The following is a 25,247-nucleotide window of genomic DNA, read 5'->3' on the forward strand; positions in this document are numbered from 1 at the left end:
ATAATCTGCCATGTTATTACCAGTTTATTCCCACTTTCTAATATTAGATCATTCAAGAGCAACACTGCGGTATTTCAGTATCGGCAATATGAGGCAATGATAGAAACAGGAGCATCTTGTGTTGTAAATTAACATTCCCATAAATAATAAAACTGCTGCTGAACATAATTACCATAATAAACCATTAAACATAAGATAGCCCCGCCCACTAAAGCATCCCCTGCTTTCTGGTCTGTTGGACTCTAAATGGACCTGTCAATCAGCAGGTAAGCCCCGCCCACTAAAGCATGCCCTGCTTTCTGGTCAGGTGTTCATTTTGTTTCAAAATTCGACTAATTAGCTGAAACGACAGTTTATTGAATAATACAGTTGTGTTTATTTCACAGTAACAAACCATCATGGCGTATTTGCAAAATAATGTACAGGCAGTAATGTTTTTTCAGAATAAAAGCTCTGATTCAGGGAGTATTAAGTTCACAAGCATGGGATGTTTCCTCTAGTCTAGCATGTAGAATATTGATTGTCATGTCTGGCATGTGTACTATAGTGTGACATCTAAATGGTAGTAATACATAAATACATATATATGTGTGTTTGTGTCGGCGAGATCATAGATCTGACCTTTACACTCACGTACCGTCTCTGTTTAAGGGAAAGACACTGAGCGCTATGGGAAATATATAATATGTATATCTCTGTTTACAGTTTGTGTATCTGGCAGAGGATTCTTTTCTTTTGTTTACATTTTTAAAAAATAAATTTGGCATCTCAAACATATCCTGACACCTGTGAGCCAACAGTGGCACTGAAATCTCAAGAAAAACATCTCACTTAATTGTTATTGTCTCAATCGTATGAATGGGCATCGTATAGATATTTCCCATCGTGAATATCAGAATGGCTACATCAGGTGTCAGGACATTTTAAATAATGCAAATGAAACCAGAACCAAGCATTTAAGTTGACTGTAGCATAGCACCAAACAAAAGCACGTGGTTTTGTATAAAGGGAACAAAGCAACAATTAAAATAGGATTCATTTTACACTGTGGCCGGTGCACCGGCATGTCATAAACTCACGTTGACCTATAATGTTAATGTCACTTCTACGTTGCGAACGTGTTGATAAATTGCCTAAAAAAAAAAAAAAAAAACCTTTGATAAAAGCAATATCAAAACATCTGACATTCAGCCACTGTAGATAACACTACAACAAGCTTCTTCTTTTTGTTTTTGCATAAAAATGTGTGACCTTGACTTCAGTCCTGTACAGTATCTCAAAATATAAAAGCTCCTTTTTCACATTTTCACAACGAGTGGATGCCATGCAAGAGATTGCTTGTTATCGAACATTAAAAAAATAAAAAGTCAGATCATGCTTCAAAGTCCCTCGCCGCCCTTCATCGTCAAGTATGGAAACCTCTCCCCCCGTTGTGTTGGAGTCGGTGGCACGCGGAGAAGATTCAAAAGGTGGCAGGATTCCTTCCACTCGTCACAGCGGGGGTTTACTAAAGAGCTTGAAGAGGTTTTCTCCCTGACAAGCAAGAGAGGGAATATCTGATGTTCTCCCCCCTCTCAAGCATGAGTAGAGGATCCCGCGTGGCGTCTAGGGATTCAGGATGACGCCGGTGCCATCCTCTGTTTCTCGGCGCTGGAAGGTGGCGTGAGCCTGCTCCAGATCCTCGATCACCGCCAACAGGCGAGCGGCGACGCTCTGAGCTGGCTTCGTCGGCTGAACGTTGCATTCTGCACCATCTGTGAGGCAGAAAGAGCACAATGTGCCATCCGACAGGAAGACCAGATGAGACCATGCACACTAACAGAAATCATCCGTGCAGCAGCAGCTCACCTGGGTTAATGTCAGAGCTCATCTTCTCTTTATTGCTGGATGTCTGATCAGCTTCTGGCATCTCCATGTATTTTTTCCTGCAATATATAATGTGAGTCACAGCATCACAGGCTTTTCTCTAGAATCTGATTGTGTTTTCATAAAGGAAATGTTTGATCATAGTCAAGAAGTGAAAGCAGTGAAATCCTGTGTTCCAACATCGACCTCTAGTGTCCAGTAAAAGAACTGCACCCAGGCTGTTTGCAGACTGACTCCCTCCACCGACCTGAGTTTGTCTCTGCCCTGCAGCAGCTGCTTGTAAATGGTCTGCGTCTCCACGTCGGGGTCCAGCGGGTCGCTCCAGTCGCCCAGAGTCACGGCCGAGTGGGTTCTGCTGCAGCCTACGACTGAGAGACAGCTTGATGGAACACCGGGGCTCTACACGTTTAACCTCAAACGGGGAAACATATCCTTCAAATTCACAATCAAAGCTCAACGCCGGGTTTTATTATCCAGGAAACACGTCCTGGATTATATAATAGCGATGATTGATGAAGCATTTCTGCTGTTCAGGTTCAAGAAATGTAATCAAATGTAGCTTTCAGATGGTGAATAATGTGGCTGATGAGAGAAAATTGCATTTTAATTCTCACGAGTTTGATGCAACAAAACCACGGCAGCAACAAGTTGAAGGTTTAGTCGTTAAATATGGATCTTTAGGTCAGTCCACCTGGAGGGAAATAATGTTTGTTGGTGGGCGATACAAGTTAGATGCTTTTAGAGAATCCTTCTGGAAGCTGTGCATGGGTGTAATTAGATAATAGTTACACTACAGAATGATTTTAACTCCCTGCAGATATCAGCAGCAATAAGAGAAGGATTACCGGCGCGGTCCGCCTGCAGGCAGCAGGTCCACTTGCTGCTGCGATGAGCCCCCGGGTGGAAAGAGGGCAGCATGCGCTCGTTGTAGATGCTGACTTTCCTGATGGCAGACAGCCACTGGTTCAGCTCGTTGACGTTCTGCACACAAACAAATACACCATGAACAATTATTAAAGTCATGCTGACATCAGAGCAGGAACAGTAATCAACCCTTGAACGGTTACAGTAATTTGTAAATTAAATGTTTTGTCTTTCAAATATCTATCCCTTCTTAAACTATTGATTAAATGAAATATATGTATTTATTAATGTTTATTCTGGAAATACAAGATGTAAACTAATTGATCATTTATATCAGAAAAGGAGGGGAAATAAAATAGTTTTACGACTGCGACAATCCAAGAAAAACCATGTTTCGTGGCAGACTGATAAAAGGTAGGAGGTCTGTGGGTGTCTCCACCCATGCACCTTGCACTGGATGTACATGGTGTGCAGCTGCCCGTCGTTGTCCTGAGTGATGACCTGCATTACATTCTGCTGCTGAAAGGCATTTTCATCCACTCTCTCCACCGCGCAGACGCACTGAATCGGGATGGAGGAGCGCACCTGCAACAATTCAGCCAAACAAACCACAACACCAATTATCACAAGTATGCGGGCGGCTAATGAAGGATCATGCTTTTTTTTTTTTGTACACTGAGGGTTTTAAATGAAGCAGAAGTGGCATTTGATCACGGAACAAATGAATGGAGCAGATATTTAGTCTAGAAAGGAAGCGTGTGAGACGAGGAGGAAGCGAAGATGAGATCAGCGTGGCAGGAAAGGCCACTTTAAAGTGTAAATCAGCCACTTCCATTCGGGAGCTCGCTTCACTGAGACTGGAGTGCTCCGGCGCTGAAGGAAGGGGCCGGGACATTGTCTGCCATCTGATTTGCAATGTTAGCATGAATATCCACAGCCTTCAATTACCCCTCGCCTTTATTCCGCGCACACAAAGACCAGACTTGCTCAAAGAGAGAGCTTTTTTTTTTTTTTGTTGCTCCCCTCCTCACTCTCAGTCCCCGGCTGGTGAATGAGAGGAGATCATTATCACGAGGTTAGGCATCACAGTGTAATAACACTAATGATGTTCTCACAAGGAGACCAACACAGACCCAATAAGGCGAGCTGAGGGATGACTGGAACGCTTTCCTCTTTTTTATGAACGTTCCCTCAAGGGTAGACACATTTATTCATTTATCATCAGCTTCTCATAACAGATGAGTCACTTTCACGTGATTCAAAGTTTGTGCGTTGGACGAGGAGAGCAAATATTAATCTGGCAGACGTCGACGTTGTTTTGATCCAGATACAACAGCAGTGGAACGACTTAAGAACACGACTTAGCTGACTAGACAAACCATTAAAAAATTAAATTGGCTTGTAAAGTAGATGAACATGTGACCCCGCTGGTTCAGCACCGACCTGCCAGTCCGGCGTCTTGGCGTAGGACAGCGTCTCGCTCGCCAACCAGAAGTAGCGTTTCTTGAAGGCGAAGCGGGAGAGCAGCTGGGGCCCCTCTGCCTTGTGTTTGTGGAGGAAGCCCTCCTTAACGGTGACCGAGGGCATGAACACGGCCCGCTGTGGCACCTCGGACACTGGGGGAGGAAGTTCAGAAAGAGTTTTAAACTGCAGAGAAACACAGAGCGGTGCTGCGGCGATGAAGACACACAAACAAGACTGTCAGACTGTACAAGTCTTCATTTTCATTTCTCCAGTTATCCTCGGCCTCCTTCACCGCCACCATGAAGGAGAGCTTCAAAGACAAGCATCCACTTCTGTCCAACAAATCCACCTGAAGAGCATTAAATGTCAAACTGGCCTTTGGAGAGCGTGGGTGTGCAGGTGGGCGGCTGAAACATGATACATCAGAAGTTTCACAATGACAGGAAGACAGCAGAACAACGTGTTGGGTAACCAGCGTGGCGTCGGCTTCTCACTCCAGCTCCCCGCCAGCTCGTTACCTCTGTCGCCTCCTTTCTTGTCATCCAGCTAGTTATGAATATTTCACCACCACACTATTGTTTTGCTGGATCCTGATAACAGTGCTAGCAGCTGGCCTGCGGCTGATTACAGCCGCGAGTGAGTGTGCTGTGTCGACCTTACCGGTGTCGTGGTCTATGTCGATCAGCTTGTCCAGGAAGTCTTTGACGGAGGCCACGCTGCGTAGGATGATGGGGTGAAGCGGCGCCATCCACTGCTCCTTCCCGTGACCCAGCTGGAGGCCCAAGTTCCCCACGCTCTGCAACGCCTGGCGACCATGAAAGACACCGCCTCCGTCAGAGCATCGCACCGCCAGTAGGTGACAGAACTCAGTGTGACTGACTGCACATCTCAAAGTCAGAGATCAAAAGGGGCCCCCGGGGGCCAACATGCTGCGCGGGCCTTTGTCCGGCCCACACCTGGCCGAGGGCGAGGAGGAAGTCCAGCTCGACGCCCCTCTCTGATGCTGGCTTTGAACCGCGGCCCGGTGGTAAAAATAGCATGTTCCCTTTCGCCTGTCGAGCCCATGGCAACCAGCACTTCAGCACCACGGACAGCAACCGCACAACGTGGGAAAACAATGAGGTTTCACTTTTCTTCTAATATGTGACCGAGACAACCCTGTTCACAAAGACATGGAGCCAGCGGCGAGCCCTCAGTTACCTGCTGTGTTTTTGTTATTCACGATTTCCCCATGCAACGTGATGTTTGGGCTCATTTCAACGGTGTATTGTTTAAAGTTTGTAGGAAAATCAAGCTGTGAGATGTGCCGTGTAGGTTCTTGATTTTTGCAAATGTCTTTATTCTCCAGAATAAATGAGTTGCAGCCTCTGGGATGCTGACACACTGTTATCAGAAAAGGTATTTTGAGGGTATTATTGATTGTATGTTTATTTGTAGTTCAGTTAAAGGCAGAGGAGGTCATTTGGAAAAACCAGAGAGATAATTATTTTTTGATTGGAGGGGGTTTTTACAGTCCTGCCATGGCCAAAGATGACATTTAAAAAAAAAAAGTATGTCAAAGCATTTAATTTATTCATTCCTATCGGTATGTTACAAGGATTTCAAGTAATATAATATTTCATAGTAATATAAAGTGTGCAGGAAGTTCAGTCTCTATATTGACATAAAACTAAAGGTTACTTTAGATATTGAGGACTAAAAAGCATTTATGTAAAATACCTGACGAGGTGGAAAACCACAAGGAAAGGCTCAGTGCTTTAACGCTGTTATTGGACATCAACGCATACAAAAGCACTGCACAGATAGTATAACTAGCAGCTGTGAGTGTTTACCTTGGCCAGCAGGAGCAGCGTTCTGCTGGTCCGCGTGTCGGCGTGCTGATCCCTCAGCTGGAACAGTTTAGGCGTGAGGATGGCGGGAGCAAAGAAACGCAGGAAGAAGAATCCACTGATGGCCAGATACTTCACGTCCTGTAAAAAACAGGAAAACACACCTGCGATAATGCACAAAAAAAGGATGCTGAAACGCTGTGAAGAGGTATCCCCAGCTGGTTTTCCTCTGACCTCATTCTCGGGTTCAGCGAATTGCTCCTCCACTCTCTTGTGCAGCTGCTTGAAGGCCACTCTCATGACGGGGGGACACTGGTCCACCGAGCCCACGATGGACTCGATGATGCTGGTTAAGTAGCCGTGCAGCATTTCCACGCTGCTGTCCCGCACCTCTGCCTCCGACACGGCACCCTTAAAGGAGATTCTTCTTCAGAGAGAAGGACAGAGAGCCCAGATGAGAGAATCCCCGTTTCACAAAATTACACACAATCCCGAGGCTAAGCACAAAAAGCCGATTTGAGTCAATTTACAAAGCCTCTTATGATATAACTGATAGCCTCTCTGTTCCTGATGATGTCGTGAGTGTGAGATTGAGTGCTGACTTTAAGGTGAGTGGAGACACACACACAGATAAGGTGATGGCACGCAAATCTACTGCAGACAGAGAGCACCTCCATCCTCCATCTCCCTCCATGTCAGAGATAGACATCTCAGGGGGATCGTAGCAGTTGCCAAGCAACAGACCCCCCCTCCTCCTCCTTCTTTCATTCCTTCTTTTTCATTTTCTCACATCGATGTCATCCTCTCAGGGGTAAAGTGTAAAGGAAGTGGGTCTCCTGTGGCAGCTTTTTCCGTCTGATCATTTCTAACACTGATTGTAAACCAGACACATGAACCCACAACCCCCCCCCCCCCCCCCCCCCCTGTGAAACCCATCAGGACTATCTTTCAGGGTCTGAACAACGACATCGTGGTACAGCAAGGTAATCCGCTTTACCTGGTGCGGTTCAGATCGATCTTACACGGGTCCAGCTCGATGTACTTCTTCTCATCAAAGATGCGGTTGATGACGGGCTTCAGCACCTCGTGGAGATACAGCATGCCGACAGCCTGACAGCAAAACAACACCATATGTTGGAGAGATCTCATTTGCATCCATGCTACAGGGATGCTAATCTGCCTTTACACACAAAGGGATGAACAAGGGACCTTAAATACACGTAACTAACCCATTCATTTAATAGAGATTTGGGATTGTTCAGGAAGAAAAAAAAGCAATTAATAGGCAGATCGTGCCTTTTGTTTTCCTCACAGAAGAAACAGAAAAATCAAGCGTTTACAGTTCCTGATAAAACGAGAACAACAGATACGTCAACGCACCTTCATGAACTGCTCCATGGCCTTGGAGGAAAGTGAGTTGGAGCGAAATAAAGTGTTGGGATCGGCTGTGAGAGCGCAGCAGAAGAGAGGTTGATTAGATTCATAGACGATATTAACACAATTTAATCATATTAACACCTCCACATTCTTGTGGATAAAAAAATAATCAATAAAAAACCCCATCATGAATCACGACATCACGGGTTTACATCTGACCAGGGACCGTTCATTTCCTGATCAGTGTAATGAAGAAACGGGCTCGTAATCACGCTTGATTAAAATCTCCGACACTGCTTCATTAAACCCGCAAGACAGCTATGAACACAGTGTGTTCGTGCTCTCTCTTTCCTGCTTGGTGTTTGTTTGTCGGGTAAGAACTGATCTGCTTTAAAAACGTGTCACATAAAATCCTTCAAGATGGAAACACAAACATTGTTTTTTAAAGATCAGGACGTGGAGAAATGCAGGTGCACCGTGCACGTTCCCTGCATTTCCCCCCCAGTGCCCAACTTTACATGTCTGTCTGCTTTCACCATCTATTCCTGTTCAAGCGGTTACCGTTTGAGTCATGTGGTGTTGCCATGGAAACGTCGGCACTATGCTTATTATCTAAAACTACGCCAACTAAACAGAACCCAAAGACCAGAGCGCAACTCTGTGTGAATTGGCAGTGGAGGGATGTGGTGCGGAGGCAAAATAAAAACGTGACCACCAAGAGAAGACATGTTGGGGCGGGTTAGTAAATAACTGGCATACAGGCTTTAAATATGTTGCTGGTGGACTCGTGCTGCCCACACATGAAACATGAATGTTGAAAGACCTTGATGTCAAATGTGAGTTTAAATAGAAGCAGCCCCCAGAAGGTCTCTCTGACTAATACAAACACTAATGGAGATAAACTTAGCTCTTACGCACACTGTGAATTACGCAATCACAGTTGTTACGTACAAAATGCTTTGAGCTAATGTCACTAAAGTCAAGCTGAATTCATTTTTTTTACCTTTTAAGATCTGCAATCATATTGTGCAGCTTTTTAACAATATATGCAGAAAAACATAATTTCTTTGTATTTCTAAGATTAAAAATCCAATGATTTTTATCTTTCTGGAAAACAAAAAATGACGTGTGCTAATTTTAACCAATAATATCATGACATCCATCCATCCATCCATCAATCTGCAATGTTAATTCTTCTCAAGCATCAAATCAAATTCCTCGCCTGCCTTTTCACTCACCATTAAATGCCGTTTAAGCTCAACTTCAACATGCAAACATGTAAATAATAATTCTCTATCTAACAAGATCACATAATAAGTACACATAATCTAAGCTAAATGCTACATTTTCTGTATATCTGATAGCGTTAAGTTATTATGAAACGATCTAACAGTTAATAAAGTTGTGACGGCGTTCCTGTCATCTTACTGGTGTTGTTGACCTCCCGGGTGTTGAGGTAATCCAGGAACGGCACCACCAGGCCCTGACCCAGGTAGATCTTCACCAGGGTCATCGCCACATCCTGCCGGCTCTCCACCGTGTTCACCTCCTCCAGCATGGTCAGAGCGCTGCTGTCCTCCACCTGGGGGGGGGGGATCAGGTCTTGACACCCTGCCAACACTGAATTAGTGAAGTCAAATAATGGCGATGCTGACCTCTGCAGGGGAGATGACCGACTCCACCAGGAGGTGAATGAGGGGCTGATAGTACACCGACGGCAAGATCCGATCCTCCACCAAACGCACCTTCAGACGCAGCGCTCCCAGCTTACCGCTGCCAACGGAGGAAGATACCATATTTATAAAAACAATGCTCAGGATTCTGAAAAGGGTAAACAGATCATGCTGGAGGTCGTATCTTTTGCAAAGACATGACTGAGTTAAGCACTAATGTGAAAGCAGATCTTCTTCTTCTACTCAGCAGTGTGCTCCCCTCAATTAAAACCATTTCCTAATCAACCTCTCTGACTCTACATTCTTTGGCAATTCACTCAGCTGTCTTTGTTCTAAAATAAGCTTATAGAACAGACGCAGTCACAAACCTGGCGATACAACTGTGAGAGTTCATTTAAAAGCCCGGGAACAAATACGTTCCCTTGAGTGCTTTTTCAAAACACAGATTGCTGCTTGATTTGTGTTCAAATGTATCCCAGTATTCAGCTGCAAACGTGCCGAGTCACCCCATCGGACAAACAAGCGCATGATCCTCACCTCGCATCCACCTCATTGGTTCTCAGGGGAAGCAGACGGAACCAGCTCTCCATCGGAGGTGTCTTGTGCAAGCAAGCAAAAGGGATTTCCACCTGTGGGATGAAAGGACACAAACAAGGACATCAGGCTTTAAACCTCCTACATCTTACATCGGTGCATGAAATCTGTGAAAAACGGCGCCCTCACCTTCCCCAGAAAGTCGTTCTTGCCCACCATGTCCCAGTCCCAGACCTCCACGGTGACAGCCCCCTCCTCCGTCAGCTCCTCCGGATCCAAATCCAGCTCCAGGGTCTCCGCCCAGTGAGGGAAACGGGTCTTCTTGATAATCTAAGAAACAGTTTGGGAATGTTAGGAAACATGAAACCCAACGGGCGTAGTGACGGTGGAAGCGGGTCGAGCTCACCGAGGTCTCCGCGCTGTGGTTGTTGAAAATAACTCTTGCAAACGGATCCGAGGTTCCGGAGATGTCTCTCGGAGCCAAGTCTCTGCGGGCGCCACCACACCAAAAGACAACTGATCACTGGAAAAACTCAACAGAACTCCTGTTACCTGCTAAATTCAATTAACTGGGGAGAAGAAACAGCTCAAAACTTTCCACTTGACCTAATTCCTTCAAACTTGATTCACATGTTTGAATAACACAGTGTGAGATCTGATTGACACGCTCATTAGCGTCCTGCCTGAGAGGAAGTGATTGTAGCCCGGGACGACCAGATGGGGCAGTGAGTGGAGCGATAGTGGCGGTGTGACTCAGAAGAGGGGGAGGCCTGCGGGGTGATGGCGATAAGATTTCAGCAGAGAAACGGCGTTGGCGCTGCTGCCAGGTTTCAGCTAGACTTCTGACTGATGAACCGATTTTTAAAAACCACGTTTTTATATCCCAGCAGCCCCCGCTGGACTCTAACACTCATAACTCACACTTCTGTTACCTGGCTTCGATGAGTCGACACCGCAGGCTGATCTTCTCTTTGTCTTTCAGCAGCTCCAGACTCAGGCGGATCTCTCCCTGGACTTCTTCATCGGGGTCGACCCTCGTCAGGTTCAGCCAGCTGTCGAGTCCTGAGCATCGAGACAAAGTCATGAAAACACACTCCTTCCGAACATGAAGAATGGATAACACACACCGAAGCTCAGGATACAGATCACATCGGTCCAATTAGCTGTTTTCTGTTCATCGACTACAGCTGTCATCGCATGTTTCATCTCTTTTTATTCATTCTGTCTTTTCTGGGAGAGGAATCCCTCCTCAGTGGCTCTCCCTGAGATTTCTTCCTGATTTTGCAAATGAGAAGATTTTTTTCTTATTCGATGGAGGTTCCGTGGATGTATGCTGTACAGACTGTAAGGCATACATTTGGGATTTTTGGGTGTATGAATAGTGATTAATCAAGTAATCACTTCAGCTGTGCTGTAAAAAAAACGGTTCTAACTTAATGAAGAGAGTTGAAAAGAAAAAAAACAGAAATATTCTATGGCAGCAATGAGTTTACGCTTTTATTCAATTTATAAATAAATAAAGTAAAACAGTAAATATTTTAGGGTGTTGATGTGGGAAAATAAGCAACATCATGGGATACTTACTGTGAGATTTTATGGTCTGATTAATTAACTAATTGATCATCTTTATGTTTATGAGTAACTAGATGTTTTATAGTGTCTGTAACGCCGACGAGAACACAAGCTGAAGGTAAAACAAACAGTCTGAACAACATGTTAATGATGATATCGTTTTGTGAGTCTGAACACATTAAACTCTGTCTCAGCATTTCAGAAGCACGACACGTCAGTGAGAGCACAATGTCAAGGACGGGCTGAGAGAATCTTCCTGTGAGGAAACAACCGACTCTGACTGCGCAGTGATGAATCACACGACACGCCGAGGTAAACTGTGACTAGAACCAGACATTAAACGCTTTGGAGCCATTTAAAATGCTGTGGTTGTTCTCCTCCTTTCACAGCTGCAGGCTCCCACGCAAAAGGAAGGTTTTTTTTTTTAATGCACATGAAACCCAGAGTTTATGCAGACGAGCACCAGGAGAGTCATCGTAATCACACGAGCGTCGATGTGAACGCTGACGGTTGTTTACGCAGCTCAAGTCCTCAAATAGCCAATCAAGTGAGCTCTGAGAAACATTCCCAGGGTCTCCATCTAAAAAAAAAAAGGGCCACGTCTCCTCCATCACTCCGACCTTTGACTCGGGTCACGGGACGCCACGTGTGTTTAACCTATGACCTTTGGCCGTGCACCCATCCCACTTCATCAGTCGTACCTTTAGCTTGAGATCCGATGGCTTCTTTGCTCAGAGTTATCTTTCCAATAACGTCATCGTGACTGCAGAGAACAGAATGAGATAAAAGGAGAGATTATCAGAGAGAAGCTGGATAAAGCTGAATATGAAGACAGACGTCGTCATGGTGACGTCGCCCGTTGTTGGTTCGTGGACGACGGTTTTGAAGCTTCGAGTTCGGCATTTTGGCCATCGCTATCTTGGAATTTTTGCAACCAGTGAAGGAAGTGACCATATTTGGACTGTGGAGGAGCGACGGGTGGATTGGATGAACACAAGCAACCTTACTGGATCTGGATCCATGTGGATTCTGGTTTGAAGCTGCTAACAAAGTTAGCTTCATAATTCAAGGTCAACTTTACAGCTAAGTGTTAAAGTCATCTTAGTAGCTAACTAGCATTGGTAGCGTGGTATAGACCTGTCAATCAGCAGATAAGCCCCGCCCCCTAAAGCATCCCCTGCTTCCTGGTCTGGTGGACTCTAAATGGACCATAATGTACTAAATGAACATCATGCTGGATTGAAGAAGACTTGAAACTAGAGATTGAGACCATAAACTCATGTTTACAATGTTTACTGAGATAATACATCAAGAGAGAAGTAGGACCATTTTCTCATAGACTTCTATACAACCAGAGAGGAGTCGCCCCCTGGTGGCCAGCAGAGAGAAGTAGGACCATTTTCTCATAGACTTCTATACAACCAGAGAGGAGTCGCCCCCAGGTGGCCAGCAGAGAGAAGTAGGACCATTTTCTCATAGACTTCTATACAACCAGAGAGGAGTCGCCCCCTGGTGGCCAGCAGACAGAATGCATTGGCTTCACTTTTCAGAAGCGGAGGTTGCTGCCTGAGACAGACTGATTAGAGGACTTTGTGGTCACGAGAAAGAAAACAACCTTTATCACTCGATCTGGGCGACCATCTGCCTGATGATGTTTGTTTATTCAGAGCTTGGATTTTTTCCACCAAAACATTTTAACCATATAAGGTCCATGTCGGCTCATTCACGAGGCGAGTTAAGCAAACAGTCATGACTTGGAGGACTATAAATCGTCTGGCGCCATCAGTGGAGAGTAATGGATGGATATGGAATGATTTTGACACACGCTCTGAATGACATTTACCCAAAAGTGTCCTCGTCCATGACGTGAAAGCAGAGCGAGTGGAAGCCCATCGGGAGGTGCAGCGTGTACTCTTCACCCCAGAAAGGACTGAGGTTCTTCCACACGGTGGCGGTCCTGGAAAGAGACGTCGAACACGCCTTTTAACCACATCGTACGAGGAAACACGTCACATGGATGTGATAGAGAGACTCATTCCACGCCAACTCACCTCCCCAGGTCACCTCCTCAGATTTTGCTGGAAAAATTCTTATATGTCTGTACCATGCAAAATATTAGCTTTAAATTCCTCATAGTTTGAGTCACCTTTGAAATTTGGCCTGAAAAATGCATTTTCTTCAAGTTCAGGAATTTTATAATGATGAAAATAATTCATGAAATTCACATCATTTTCATCATAATTTCTTGTGTGTGCAAGATTTGAAAAAAAGCATCGAAAAACATTGAGAGCTGGTCAGATTTGTAGTCTTGTATGCGCATTCTTCAACGATCAATTCCTTAATATTTTCTTTTTTGTTGCCAATTTTAGACCATCTAAATAAAATAAAGGACTTCATGAAAAAAAGGGTATATTCTTCGAATAAAAGTATCGCAAAAAAAGTAATGATTCACACATCATATCATTTCAAATATTTCAAAGAATGTCTTACACTAGGGGACAACGTTAGAAGTGTTTACTGTAAGCATGTTTTCCCACCACAACCTAACAGCCACATTATCCATGAACATCTCACTGGAGGAGTCAGCTGGTGACACTACAAGTACCAGATCATTAGAGTGAGTGTCTGCTGTGAATCATTGTGCCATTTTCTCTAACAGATGGAACAGTTAAGACACTTCACTCGCCACACATTTCATATTTTTTTTCAAATTAAACCACGATCATATTATAAACTCTACTACATATCTGCTGTTGAGCTTCTTTTTTTAATACTTGGGGGATGAAACACCCCTGGGTCAGCTCCAGGCATTCTCCTTGCTTACACCAGGAGCTCCCTGCAATAATTGATGCACCTTCTCCATGGTTACATGCGGGTGTTTTAAAGGCCAGAGCAGTATCGGGTTCTCTGTGTTTGGGAGAGCCACGCTCAGGGCACCACCACCACCACCACCACCACCCTTATCACACACACTTCATCCGGGTTTACAAGTGCACAGCGGGACCTCAGCCAGAAAACTAACCCACAGCAAATATCCCAACTGCGATTACTGATATCCAAATGCACACATTAAACATTCTCCTGCTGCATATGCGCAGATCATGCATAATAAAAAAATCAGAGAGAACTCACCTGGCCACAACTTCATTGTCAACTTTTACGAGGCAGTATGGATCACTGGTTCCGGACCTTGACATGACAAGAAGAATATTTCATTTTTGGCACAATTTGATTGTCTTACTGAGGTCAATTCGAGTAGACAGACCAGGCTCATCTCCAAATCCTTCAATTAGGCTATTCAAATCTAGCCTGGACTTTTTGTTCTTATCTAATTAACCTTATAAGTAGCTATTAAAACAGCGCTGAGGCTGTATATGTTACAAGAGATTAGGACGCATGCCATTCAGAAATCACTTACACGTCTTTGGCCGGGAGGTTCCTGCCCTCGACAATTCTAAAATAAAGAGATGTGTTTTTGGCCATTTTTCCACCCTTTTGAGTCGAGCACGCTATTTAGTCCAATTCCTTCCCCGTTCCCATACGCGCTCTTACAAATTGTGCTCTTCCCCCCTCCGCAAGTGAGTTTTCTTCATTTCATGGCACCTTCGGCGCGTGACGGCGCACAAGCCCACCAGCAGCGCGCGCCTGTGTCGCGCGTGCAGCCCCCGAGTCAGTCAGTCAGTATCCAGCGGGGATGAACCGTGAAGCCGGACCCGCGTCCCGGTGTTGTGCGTGTGTGACAGCCCTTCTTTTAATCGATCCCTCCGTCAGACATGTCCATTCCGAAATAAACGTGATCAGCAGGCAAGCAGCACCAGATTAAGATTATTTTACATATCTAACGTCGCTCAATTTTTAGTCGTTATTGCCTTTTTTTTATTAAAAAAACGCTGTTGTGCTCATTCATAAGACCCGTAAATGAATGGTCATACCTGGTATGTAGTATCCCTCAGGGGGCGTCCCCCCCTTTTCTTTTTTTAATCATACGCGCCGCCTGGTGAATGCAGTGGGTACTGCACGCAACATTACAGACAGGCATCTTGACAGCCAGCTACTCCAGGCGGGGGTCCTCATCCATCCGCTCATGTTTGAAGGCTAATTTCGAAGCAGCTAAAAACAAACACGTTTCTTCCAGCGAAGTTGTGTTTAGTCGTTTGAACCGATCTGTTAACTCACCGCCGCACCGACACGCTCGTCCCCGACATCTAACCGACATTTCTGCTAACTTATAACGTATAAAATAGCTACATTAGCCCTGCCCTGCTACTTTAAGCTAGCCTAGCGGGGATGAAATGGATGTTTATCCCGGAGTCATCGACAGCGATTCTACTAAACACCAAGAAAGACATTATTACCTGCTATCTGAACTGCAGACTTTAGTCAAAGACTTGCCCAGGTAACGCTGCCTCGCCTTCGGATTTAGGGGGGTTATTCGGTTAATCGGTTATTGTGATGACTGTTGTGTGTTGTGTCTTAGCTCCTTCCAGCAGAGACTGTCCTACAGCACGCTGGGTGACCTAGCTCTGGCGCTCATCGACGGGACGGTCTACGAGATCGTGCAGGGCCTCCTGGATATCCAGCACCTCACGGAGAAGAACCTGTACAACCAGAGACAGAAGCTGCACTGTGAACACCAAGGTTGGAGAAAACCCTGACTTGTATGGAGGAGGGGGATGTTGGGACTTTTTAAATGACACAAAATAATCTAGTCCTGCTTTATGTGAAAACTTTTGTTGTGATATGACACCAGAGGCCCCTAAATGCACGGGCTTACCTGGGCTTCAACCAGGGACCTCGACCAATCAGGGGCCTTATTATTAATAATAATAATGATGATAAACGTCAGTATTAGCTGACTCTGGAGGTACTACCAAATCATTAAGTACATCGCTCTATTAAAGCACCCCTGTATGACACTCAACATAACATTAAAAACTATGAACCTGCATCCCTTTAAATCAAGAACCAGATTGAGCACCAAACCAGCTTCTTGAAACCCTCAAATATCAGTGTGATGATGACTAGTTTTCTTTTTGTGTGCAGCACTCAAACAAGATCTCATGCGGAGACACAAAGATGCTCTGCTGTCGTGCAAGTCTCACAACCTTTCGCTTCTCAAACCCACCCAACAGGCAGAGCAAGATGTAAGTCATTGATGACCTAAAGGTCTGTTATTATTGCTGTATTGTCTTTTTTTGTTTGTTAACTAATAATTGTGCTTACCAGGCTCTGGAGATCCGCGTGCGAGAGGAGCAAAGAATGATGGATAAGAAGATTGTGGCAGAAATTGATCAAAAAGTGATTGACCAGCAGAACACATTGGAGAAAGCAGGAGTCCCTGGATTTTTTATCACCACTAATCCTCAGGTGAAATTCCCCACCTGTCTACTCACTGCAATTAACACGGCAGCATAGACTGCTCTTTGAGATGCAGACGAATGTCCAGCAGATGGCGATGTGTGTCACGAGTAATTGCTCCTCAACTATTCTGTTATTTCAGGAGCTGACGATGCAGATGAACCTACTGGAGTTGATCCTCAAGCTGCAGCAGAAGGAGTCGCAGTATTGAACCCTCGGAGGATGAGCGTGGAGCGGCCGCTGGCTGCCTCGTCCTCACGTCCCAGTTACTGTGAGATTCCTCCTGGAAGAGAGAGCAGCAGCAGGTTGTCACAACGGAGACTGTAAAGCACTTAACTGGGAAAAGTAGGACGTTTGTTATACACATATTAGGATTTAGCAGAAGCTAAATAGCAGAGAGGGTCAATATGTTGCTTGTGGACACAGAGATTGTGGGATCAGGGACCTCCTGTTGTTTTTGACTGAAGTGTCTTGTTTGTTTTGAACACTTTAATGTTTTGTGTTTATGAACAGTATTGAAATACATCTCCTGCTCATATTTGTTACTTTTTTTTGTTAATGCCAGTTCATGTTTACTGCCTCGCATAAACAAATGAACCATTCAACTAATCATATGATAAACATATGAACAAAACTAGTATGGATGGTACATTTCAATGTATTTTCGGTTATGTGAATATTTATTTTCATAAAACAAATTATTTAAAAGTCTCTGTGTTTTTTGCCTTTTGTGAACGATTTAACAGAATTGTGATCTCATAACGTTGCTGTAACTCTTTTTTGGTGCAGTAATTTGTGTAATCGCTCTGGCTTTCAAATATCCATCATTATATCCATCTTTACAACACAGGAGCACCATTAGGGTCCAGAATGCTGCTCCTAAACCTCAGACCAGGTCCAAATGCATTCATCTCCTTCACACTGAACAAATGTTAGGAGGTTTATGATCTCATAAAAAGGGCTGCTGGCAGGACTCACAACAGCTGGTGTTTGGTATGAAACCTGCAGGGAAGTTAGTCATGTTTGTCTCTGCATGTGTTTACAGAAGACGCACATTGGCAGGTTGATCCTGTTTGAGTTGTATTTATTCGTAATGTTTGTTTTGTTTTTTACATCCATTGGCCACTTGAACTATGAAAATACAAAACATTACATTTGTTTTTGCCTTATTTTGTTTTCCCTAGCTAAACTCCTTACTCAACGTGTCTGTGAAGATTCTCGGTCATGCAGGTCGTGGTAATCCGGATTCTGGGTCCGAATAATCTGTAGCTTTAAAGGGTGGGGTGCAGCGGGGAAACCCTCCCTATTGGTACCTGTCCCTTTAAGGTGCAGGCGAGACAGCACATTTTGGCTTCATGCTGCCTTCATGTGCCAGTCGGAATATCCTACTTCCCACTCGTTAAGTAGTAATAGAGATTAAAATTACACACACAAACAAAAATAAAAATAAAGAATTACGTACCATCCATGACTGAATCTTCTCCAGCATGTTGACAGGTTCCGCTCGGGCATCTAAAATGATCCCACTCACTCGTAATTACGACTCTAAATGGATGTTAAATTGCGATTTTCCGAGTAGGCAACTCGTATTTCCCACAATTCCGACACCACGTGAAGGCAGCACGCTTCCCCGGATATATCTATGACCTGGGAAGGAAAATGGTCTGGTAAAATGTTACAAGATAGCATTATCAATCAGGATAGAGGATTACTACTTTACTACGTAGTAACAGAGACAATACAATAGTTTCAACATGTATAAAAAATGAATAAATGACTAATTCAAAATGGCTATTTATTACATTAGACAACTCTTTCTAAGAATATATTAAATTAGATTTTCCCCATTAAATTTATGCAAATGTCCTGTTTTTATAAGAGACCACTTTTTAAAGAAATATGCTGATTGAATTTGCTTTGCGTACATAAATTCAATCATATTACACATTTTTATATTACATATTTGCCCGTGTCATCATTTCCCTTGATGCATCATCGACGTTTGTGACTTTGTGCACTCTTTCAACCACCAGGTGTTGCATTTGAGTAGGCCTTGATCTGGGGAGGAGGATATGGGCGGAGTCAAACCCGTCATTTGACCCCGCCCACACCGAGCACCGCCCGGATCTCTGGGCTGTACTTTGCCTTCTGCTGCCTTCTGCTGCTCCATCAGCAGGCGATGCAGCCCAGCGGCTTACCTGAGCGCCGGACCTGCAGCACCGATGACGGACGCTGAGCAGCATCGGTAAAGCCATGTTTCTAATCATGTGTTTGCTTGTTTTGTTGTGTTTTTTACATTTGTGCTTCATGTGTGTGTGTGTGTGTGTGTGTGTGTGTGTGTGTGTGTGTGTGTGTGTGTGTGTGTGGTTACAAATACGTTAAATTAATCGCATCGAATTAAGATTGTGATCGACCTGCACATCCAGAATACGTGCAAGAGAGAGCTCTTTTTGTCTCCCCATTTAGTTTTAAATTATTAATGTGCTGCTGACGGGGGGAGGGAGGGGGAGGGGGGTGGCGGGGCCTTATTTCTAGAAGGGAATAAAAGCGTTACGTAATTATAGCGAAGGCGTCCTGTTGTCGCCATTTACGCCTATCAAGGGCAGGAATCGGATGCTGCACCGCCCGGGCCGAGAGGATGAACACCGGGGAAACAAACACGCCGCTTGCAATCAAGACATAAAATACAAAATAAAACAAATCCATGTACAATCTGATACCACGTTATTTTACACACGAGCGCACCGGATGACGTGGTGCGGCCTGGTCGGCTGCTGAGTGATGATGATGATGAGGGTCCAGTCACTGTGACACCTGCAGGCCTCGTTGACCAATCCGGAACAAGAGACTATTATGATTATTATGATCAAACAGAAGTGGGAAGTAACGTATTTGTACTTGATGTTCAGGTCTGTATTTTACTTGAGTATTTATACATTTTAAAACAGATATCTTACGTTTTAATGCGTTTGAGGGGAATTATTGATATTTGTTATTCTTATTAATATGATGTGAGATTCCCTTAGCCTTGCAAAAAAAGAACCAGCCAATATAAATGTGCTACATAGGGTTACTTTATACTTTGAGTACATTTCAGAGGCTGTACTGTAAAGAAGTAGAATCAGTACTTTTACTTTCACCGGTCGTTTTGAACACGAGTATCTGTACTACAAGCTCTGTTTTGATGCTTCCTTGAGGCACTCTGACAACTTATTTTGATTCAAACTACACATAATAATTCAGAACCAAAAAAATGTTGTTTACATTCCAGATTAGTTACTATGATGTTAAATATTAGTAGTTAAAGATTAGTAGTATATGGAGTGGAAACAGACTATTTAGCAGCTGCATTGATGCCAGTCATGTTATTGACTAGAGTTGGGCAAACACATATTACATGTTAATATTGGTGGAATTTAACTTAGTACATTTACTCAATTACTGTACTTTAGTATCCATACTGTGTTTTCACCACCATGTTATGCTAGTTTTTAGTTCTAATAACTACATTCATCTGATAGCTTGAATTAAGATTCAGATTATAAAACACAATATAATCAACTAATAAATGATTATATAATGTTTTGGAAGGAGTTGCAATGAACCTTTACAGATAAATGCATCAATAATTATAAAAATGTATGATTCTGCATTGAGTCCTTTGACCTTTTGATGATAATACTTGTTTAATGCTTTATCTTCATAGCATTTTATATCTTTTCTTTTAGTAGAACTTGAGTAGCGATAAGTGTTTTTCTGTTACTCAAACAAGGTGTGTGGATAAACAAATGGGAGCAAACACACCTGCAGCAGTTTTTCCTGTTGTTCCTCACACACTTGTCCATGTTGTGCTTTGTGCCTGCAGGTCGGCTTGATAAACAGGTAATGGATCTACTGTGACGGTTCAACAGCACTCTGCCCAGCTGACCCGTCCCAGTCCGTAGCCATGGCAACCTGTCCGAGGGGCTGCAGCCCAGCCGTGCGCCTTTGTCAGAAGCTGAACCGACTCAAGACGCTAGAAGATGACATGATGGCCACGTCGCTGAAGCGCTGCCTGTCCACCCTGGACCTGACCCTGATGGGAGTCGGGGGCATGGTGGGCTCCGGCCTTTACGTCCTCACAGGAACGGTGGCCAAGGACATAGCTGGACCCGCCGTCGTCATATCCTTCCTGATCGCGGGAATCGCTTCTCTACTGGCCGCTTTTTGTTACGCAGAGTTCGGAGCACGCATTCCCAAAACAGGCTCCGCCTACATGTTCACCTACGTCTCGGTGGGAGAGGTCTGGGCCTTCCTCATTGGCTGGAATGTGATTCTGGAGAACATGATTGGTGGCGCCGCTGTGGCACGCGCCTGGAGCGGCTACCTGGACTCCATTTTTAACCACGTCATCCAGAACTTCACGGAGACGCACATTATGCGGTGGGACGTGCCCTTCCTCGCCCATTACCCAGACCTCCTTGCAGCAGGGATTCTAGTCATCGGCTCGTTCTTCATTTCCTTTGGAGTCCAAGTGTCCTCGTACCTCAATCACATCTTCTCCGTTATTAGCATGGTCATCATCGTTTTCATCCTGATATTTGGCTTCATCCTGGCCGAGCCGGTCAACTGGAGCCAGAAAGAAGGAGGTTTTGCACCGTTCGGGATATCTGGAATACTGGCGGGCTCGGCCACGTGCTTCTACTCATTCGTGGGCTTCGATGTCATCGCCTCCTCAAGCGAGGAGGCAAAGAACCCACAGAAGGCGATTCCCATCGCCACCGCGATCTCCCTTGCACTGGCGGCGACGGCTTACATCCTGGTCTCCACGGTGCTCACACTGATGGTCCCCTGGCACACGCTGGACCCCAACTCAGCTATGTCAGACGCCTTCTTCCGCCGGGGCTACAGTTGGGCCGGAGTCATCGTGGCGATAGGCTCCATCTGTGGTGAGTCTCTGAATTCAAGTATAACATGGTAGAAGTAGGATTCACGTCTGATAATGACTCTCTGTTCCCGTTTCCAGCCATGAACACCGTGCTGCTCTGTAATCTCTTCTCCCTCCCTCGGATCGTGTACGCCATGGCAGAAGACGGCTTGTTTTTTTCCTTTTTCTCACGAGTCAATCCCGTGAGCAAAGTCCCCGTCAATGCTATACTGGTGTTTGGGTTCCTCATGGCCGTCCTGGCGCTCATTTTTGACCTGGAGGCGTTGGTTCAGTTCTTGTCCATCGGCACCCTCCTGGCGTACACCTTCGTGGCGGCGAGCGTCATCGTGCTGCGCTTCCAGCCGGACAAAAGCAGCTCTAAGGGAACCGCCTCCACGTCTCCCAACCCCAACGCCGAGCCGTCGCCGGCCCCTTCGGAGTCTCAGACCATAACCGAGGACAGCGGGGAGCTGAAGCAGTACGAGTCCTTCACCGACAAACTCCAGCTGGTGGAGAGGCAGGCGGTGAGAGAACGCCGCGGGGTGGGGCAGCTCAGGGCCTACTGGGAGCCGTACCTGGGCCGGCTGCTGGCGGACTGTGAGCCCGGCGAGGTGGTGGGCATCTGCGTTGTGACTTTGTTCGCCAGCTCCGTCGCCCTGTGTGCCGTGATCGAGTTCGGAGTCAATCAGCTGCATATGCCGATCTGGAGCGTCGCCCTGCTGCTGGTGGTCTTCGGCTTAGCTTATCTTCTCAGCCTGGCGCTCATATGGGTCCACGAGCCACACACCAACAGAAAAACATTCCAGGTGAGATTTAACACTGTGTGATTGGTTGTCCCGGCAGCAACACACACTCAGAAAGTCTCAATTAAATGGATGGTTGATGTGTTGTTGTTGTTGTTGTTGTATAGGTACCTTTGGTTCCATTGACTCCAGCAGCCAGTATCCTCATTAATGTGTTCCTCATGATGAAGCTCAGCTATCTAACCTGGATTCGATTCACCGTATGGATCGCTGTGGGTAAGAAAGCACGGAAGAAACAACAACTCTCCTCAATCACGCAACGGTTCAAACATTCATGCAAAACAAACGCACCTTTTTAACTTCAACTAAACTTGAAAGGTGACGAGAACTTGGCACGTAGTCGAGAAGCAAACACTGCTTTGCATTTTGTTGAGCTGATTTTGGTACATTAAAGGATCATGTGTGCACACACACATGATCCGATATGACAGTCCCAATTTGATTGTACTATCACAAACCATATGCCTGCAGTTATTTAAGTACTGTACATGTTATATCACCAGATTAAACATAGATGTTCTGAACATTAAGGGACAAGTATGTAGGTGGTGAATAGTGTTAATGCCCTGTCAGTATGGAAACATGATTAGCTGCATTGGCTTAAGGCTTCTCTGAACCAGTAAACCATTTAAAGACTTCTGTCACACCGCAGCAAGTTAACAAGATGCACACGCATGGAATACTACACTTGACAGGGTTTAAGGCCAGACTCTCTCAGCTTCCCTAGAGAAAGTAGGAGCCACTTAGCCTCCTTGATGGCCACTGAAGCAAAGAAAAACGTAGGATTTCTCCATTCGACTCAGAGTTGAGGTGGGGGTTATATCCAAGTGGTCAATATTACACCAAAGAGTCAATAAAAGTTAGTAAAAACAAAAACAAATTGATAAAAGTAATGGATTTGATTACAGTAAATGTAAAGCTTGGGACAAATTGACGGCAGACTGAAAAATCTCAACAACTACTAAACAAAATCCACAATTTGATGGATTGCCGTGACATTTTATACACAGACTTTCATGCCGCCCTCAGGATGAACTTTATGAAAGAGTTTTTTTTGTGCATGTTAAACTTCCCCTAGAGTCAATGCTTAAACTCCTGTTATGCAGGACATTGACCAATCACAACAGAGTCGGCTACCTAACCTAAAATACAAGTACGCACCAGAAAAGGAGCCTCATAGTTCCTCTGTAATACTGGTGATTTTATCATCAAGTCAAGTCAAACAAAAAGTGACATGAAAGCTGCTGTTAACAGCCTGTTTGTGGGATGTTATAACACAAATCAGGCATTTCTCACTACTCTTCTCTGCACAGCGCATGCTCTGACTTTAACTGGCTGTGGTTCACAGTGTTTGGTTGCTGTCCCTCTCTCAGGTCTCCTGGTATATTTTGGCTATGGGATCTGGCACAGTAAGGAGGGCATGCGGGAGCTGCAGCCCAGCGACATGGCCGCCCGCTACGTGGTGCTCCCCAGCGGCAGCCTGATGGAGACCGTGCAGCCGATCCAGCCCGACGGACAAGCCAACGCCTCGGCGCACCACGACGTCAACGCCCCCGCCGAGGAGCTCGCCAGAAACAGATGATGTGTGACCAAACGTCGCCGTGACTACTGCCTGGTATCTGTCTGTTGTCTCCCCACTCATACGCTTTACTATTAACTGGTGTTCTCTCTGTTTCTCACTCCCTTCGGCGTGTGTGACTGGCCTGCCACAGTATGTAAGCACACCACAGGATGGGATGCACGCTCTCTGTCTCATTGTGATGCCTATTTGTATATCTTGTAATACTCGAATGTACAGTAGAGAGCTTTATAACTGTCCTGTGAACTCTTTGCATCAAACTTGTGTTATATCCTCTTTTTAACCTTTGCCAGTTTGTCAGAATCCATGTGGTTACAGGTTATATATGGTGCTTTTTCTTTTTTCTTTTGTGACAAACATTTAGTAAAGCGTCGCCATGATGAGAGCGGCTAGAAAACCTTTAAGTATACTCAGTGGATCATTTTTAAATGCTAACACGGATCTGGAGCTGGAAAATCAACATTCACCATGAATATAGTTTTAAGCAATCATATGTTTCATGTTTTTTTATTTTTACAAAGCAAAGGAATGCACAGACCTTTGTGAGTTTATATTTTTGCCTTTTTTTCTTTTACGTTCATCTCCCCAGAGCTTCAGGAGAAACTACAGGCTCTAATTGGGATTCTCCTCTTGTTGTTAATCATAGGCCGTCCTGAGTATATAGTGGTTTCTGGCAAATGATTTCATCCGTTATTCTAAAATATGTATTTATTTTTCTATTTTGCCTTTTATACAGATCTCATTAGCTTCGTTTTTCCCCCGAGCTGTGTGTCGCGGTATCTGTGTTACATATGGTTTTACCTCTATTAGTGTCTATCATTTGTGTTCACCTTTAAATGGCTCACAACACTTCAGTGCTTCACTTAATCTCCCTTAATCTCATCCCATGACCCACGTCTCTTTTGTGTCACTGATCTTGGACTTTTCTCACACACATTAACCCCTTTTTTTTTTACCCCTCACTCACCGTTGGTGTGAGATTAGAAATGAAAGCACTTGGATTGTTACGACTTTATTTGACTGTGACTTCCTGAGATAACACGAGAGATGGTTAGATTGTTGGATATGTAACCTAAGGCAAGCACAAACCTATTAAATGTGAATCTTCGGCAGACGGGCTGACTGGTGGCGTTAAACCTGGGATGTGCTCCGTCTCTCCGAGGCCTCCGTAATCCCAGCAGATTTGCATCGTCCCTGTCCCCAAGCTGCAGTCTGACCTAGATTAGAGAAAGGCACACATATGAGAACACTGGTATTATACAAATAACATTCCCATGGCCTACACTTATAATCAGCAGTGTCAATAAGTGAATGTGAGGCTGTTTTATAACAACGGTTAACGTGCTTAAAGAGATCCCAATGAATTCTACTGTTTGTTTCACTTCCGTTTGTGTTTGCATGTGTTGCATAAGAAACCGATGG

General features: G+C 44.8%; 3 protein-coding genes across 4 annotated transcripts; 2 read left to right on the plus strand and 1 right to left on the minus strand.

Moving 5' to 3' along the window:
- Positions 1–374: 374 nt before the first annotated feature.
- Positions 375–14,943, minus strand: rasal1 (RAS protein activator like 1). Of its 2 annotated transcripts, none has more exons than XM_084025085.1 (21): positions 14,598–14,943; positions 14,312–14,368; positions 13,023–13,136; positions 11,881–11,942; positions 10,540–10,669; positions 10,014–10,095; positions 9,797–9,937; positions 9,611–9,702; positions 9,056–9,173; positions 8,829–8,982; positions 7,404–7,468; positions 7,021–7,133; positions 6,258–6,447; positions 6,027–6,164; positions 4,855–4,999; positions 4,174–4,346; positions 3,178–3,315; positions 2,712–2,847; positions 2,114–2,234; positions 1,849–1,925; positions 375–1,754 (listed from the first exon to the last, which is right to left on the minus strand). In XM_084025085.1, the coding sequence occupies exons 1-21, from the start codon at positions 14,660–14,662 to the stop codon at positions 1,606–1,608; spliced, it is 2,460 nt and encodes an 819-aa protein (XP_083881211.1). In that variant the 5' UTR covers positions 14,663–14,943; the 3' UTR covers positions 375–1,605. The 2 variants fall into 2 exon arrangements, with proteins under 2 accessions (XP_083881211.1, XP_083881210.1); XM_084025084.1 differs by having other exon boundaries at positions 6,258–6,450; positions 14,598–14,942.
- A 296-nt stretch (positions 14,944–15,239) lies between these two features.
- dgcr6 (DiGeorge syndrome critical region gene 6) lies at positions 15,240–17,652 on the plus strand. Its single transcript, XM_084024624.1, has 5 exons — positions 15,240–15,575; positions 15,657–15,817; positions 16,223–16,323; positions 16,406–16,546; positions 16,680–17,652. The coding sequence occupies exons 1-5, from the start codon at positions 15,472–15,474 to the stop codon at positions 16,746–16,748; spliced, it is 576 nt and encodes a 191-aa protein (XP_083880750.1). The 5' UTR covers positions 15,240–15,471; the 3' UTR covers positions 16,749–17,652.
- A 1,016-nt stretch (positions 17,653–18,668) lies between these two features.
- slc7a4 (solute carrier family 7 member 4) lies at positions 18,669–24,409 on the plus strand. Its single transcript, XM_084024661.1, has 5 exons — positions 18,669–18,782; positions 20,403–21,465; positions 21,543–22,249; positions 22,354–22,462; positions 23,620–24,409. Exons 2-5 carry the CDS (start codon positions 20,484–20,486, stop codon positions 23,826–23,828), a joined length of 2,007 nt encoding a protein of 668 aa, XP_083880787.1. The 5' UTR covers positions 18,669–18,782; positions 20,403–20,483; the 3' UTR covers positions 23,829–24,409.
- Positions 24,410–25,247: the final 838 nt, after the last annotated feature.

The sequence above is a fragment of the Eutrigla gurnardus genome (genome assembly GCF_963514095.1).
Source record: "Eutrigla gurnardus genome assembly, chromosome: 13".
In the NCBI taxonomy this organism is placed as follows: domain Eukaryota; kingdom Metazoa; phylum Chordata; class Actinopteri; order Perciformes; family Triglidae; genus Eutrigla; species Eutrigla gurnardus.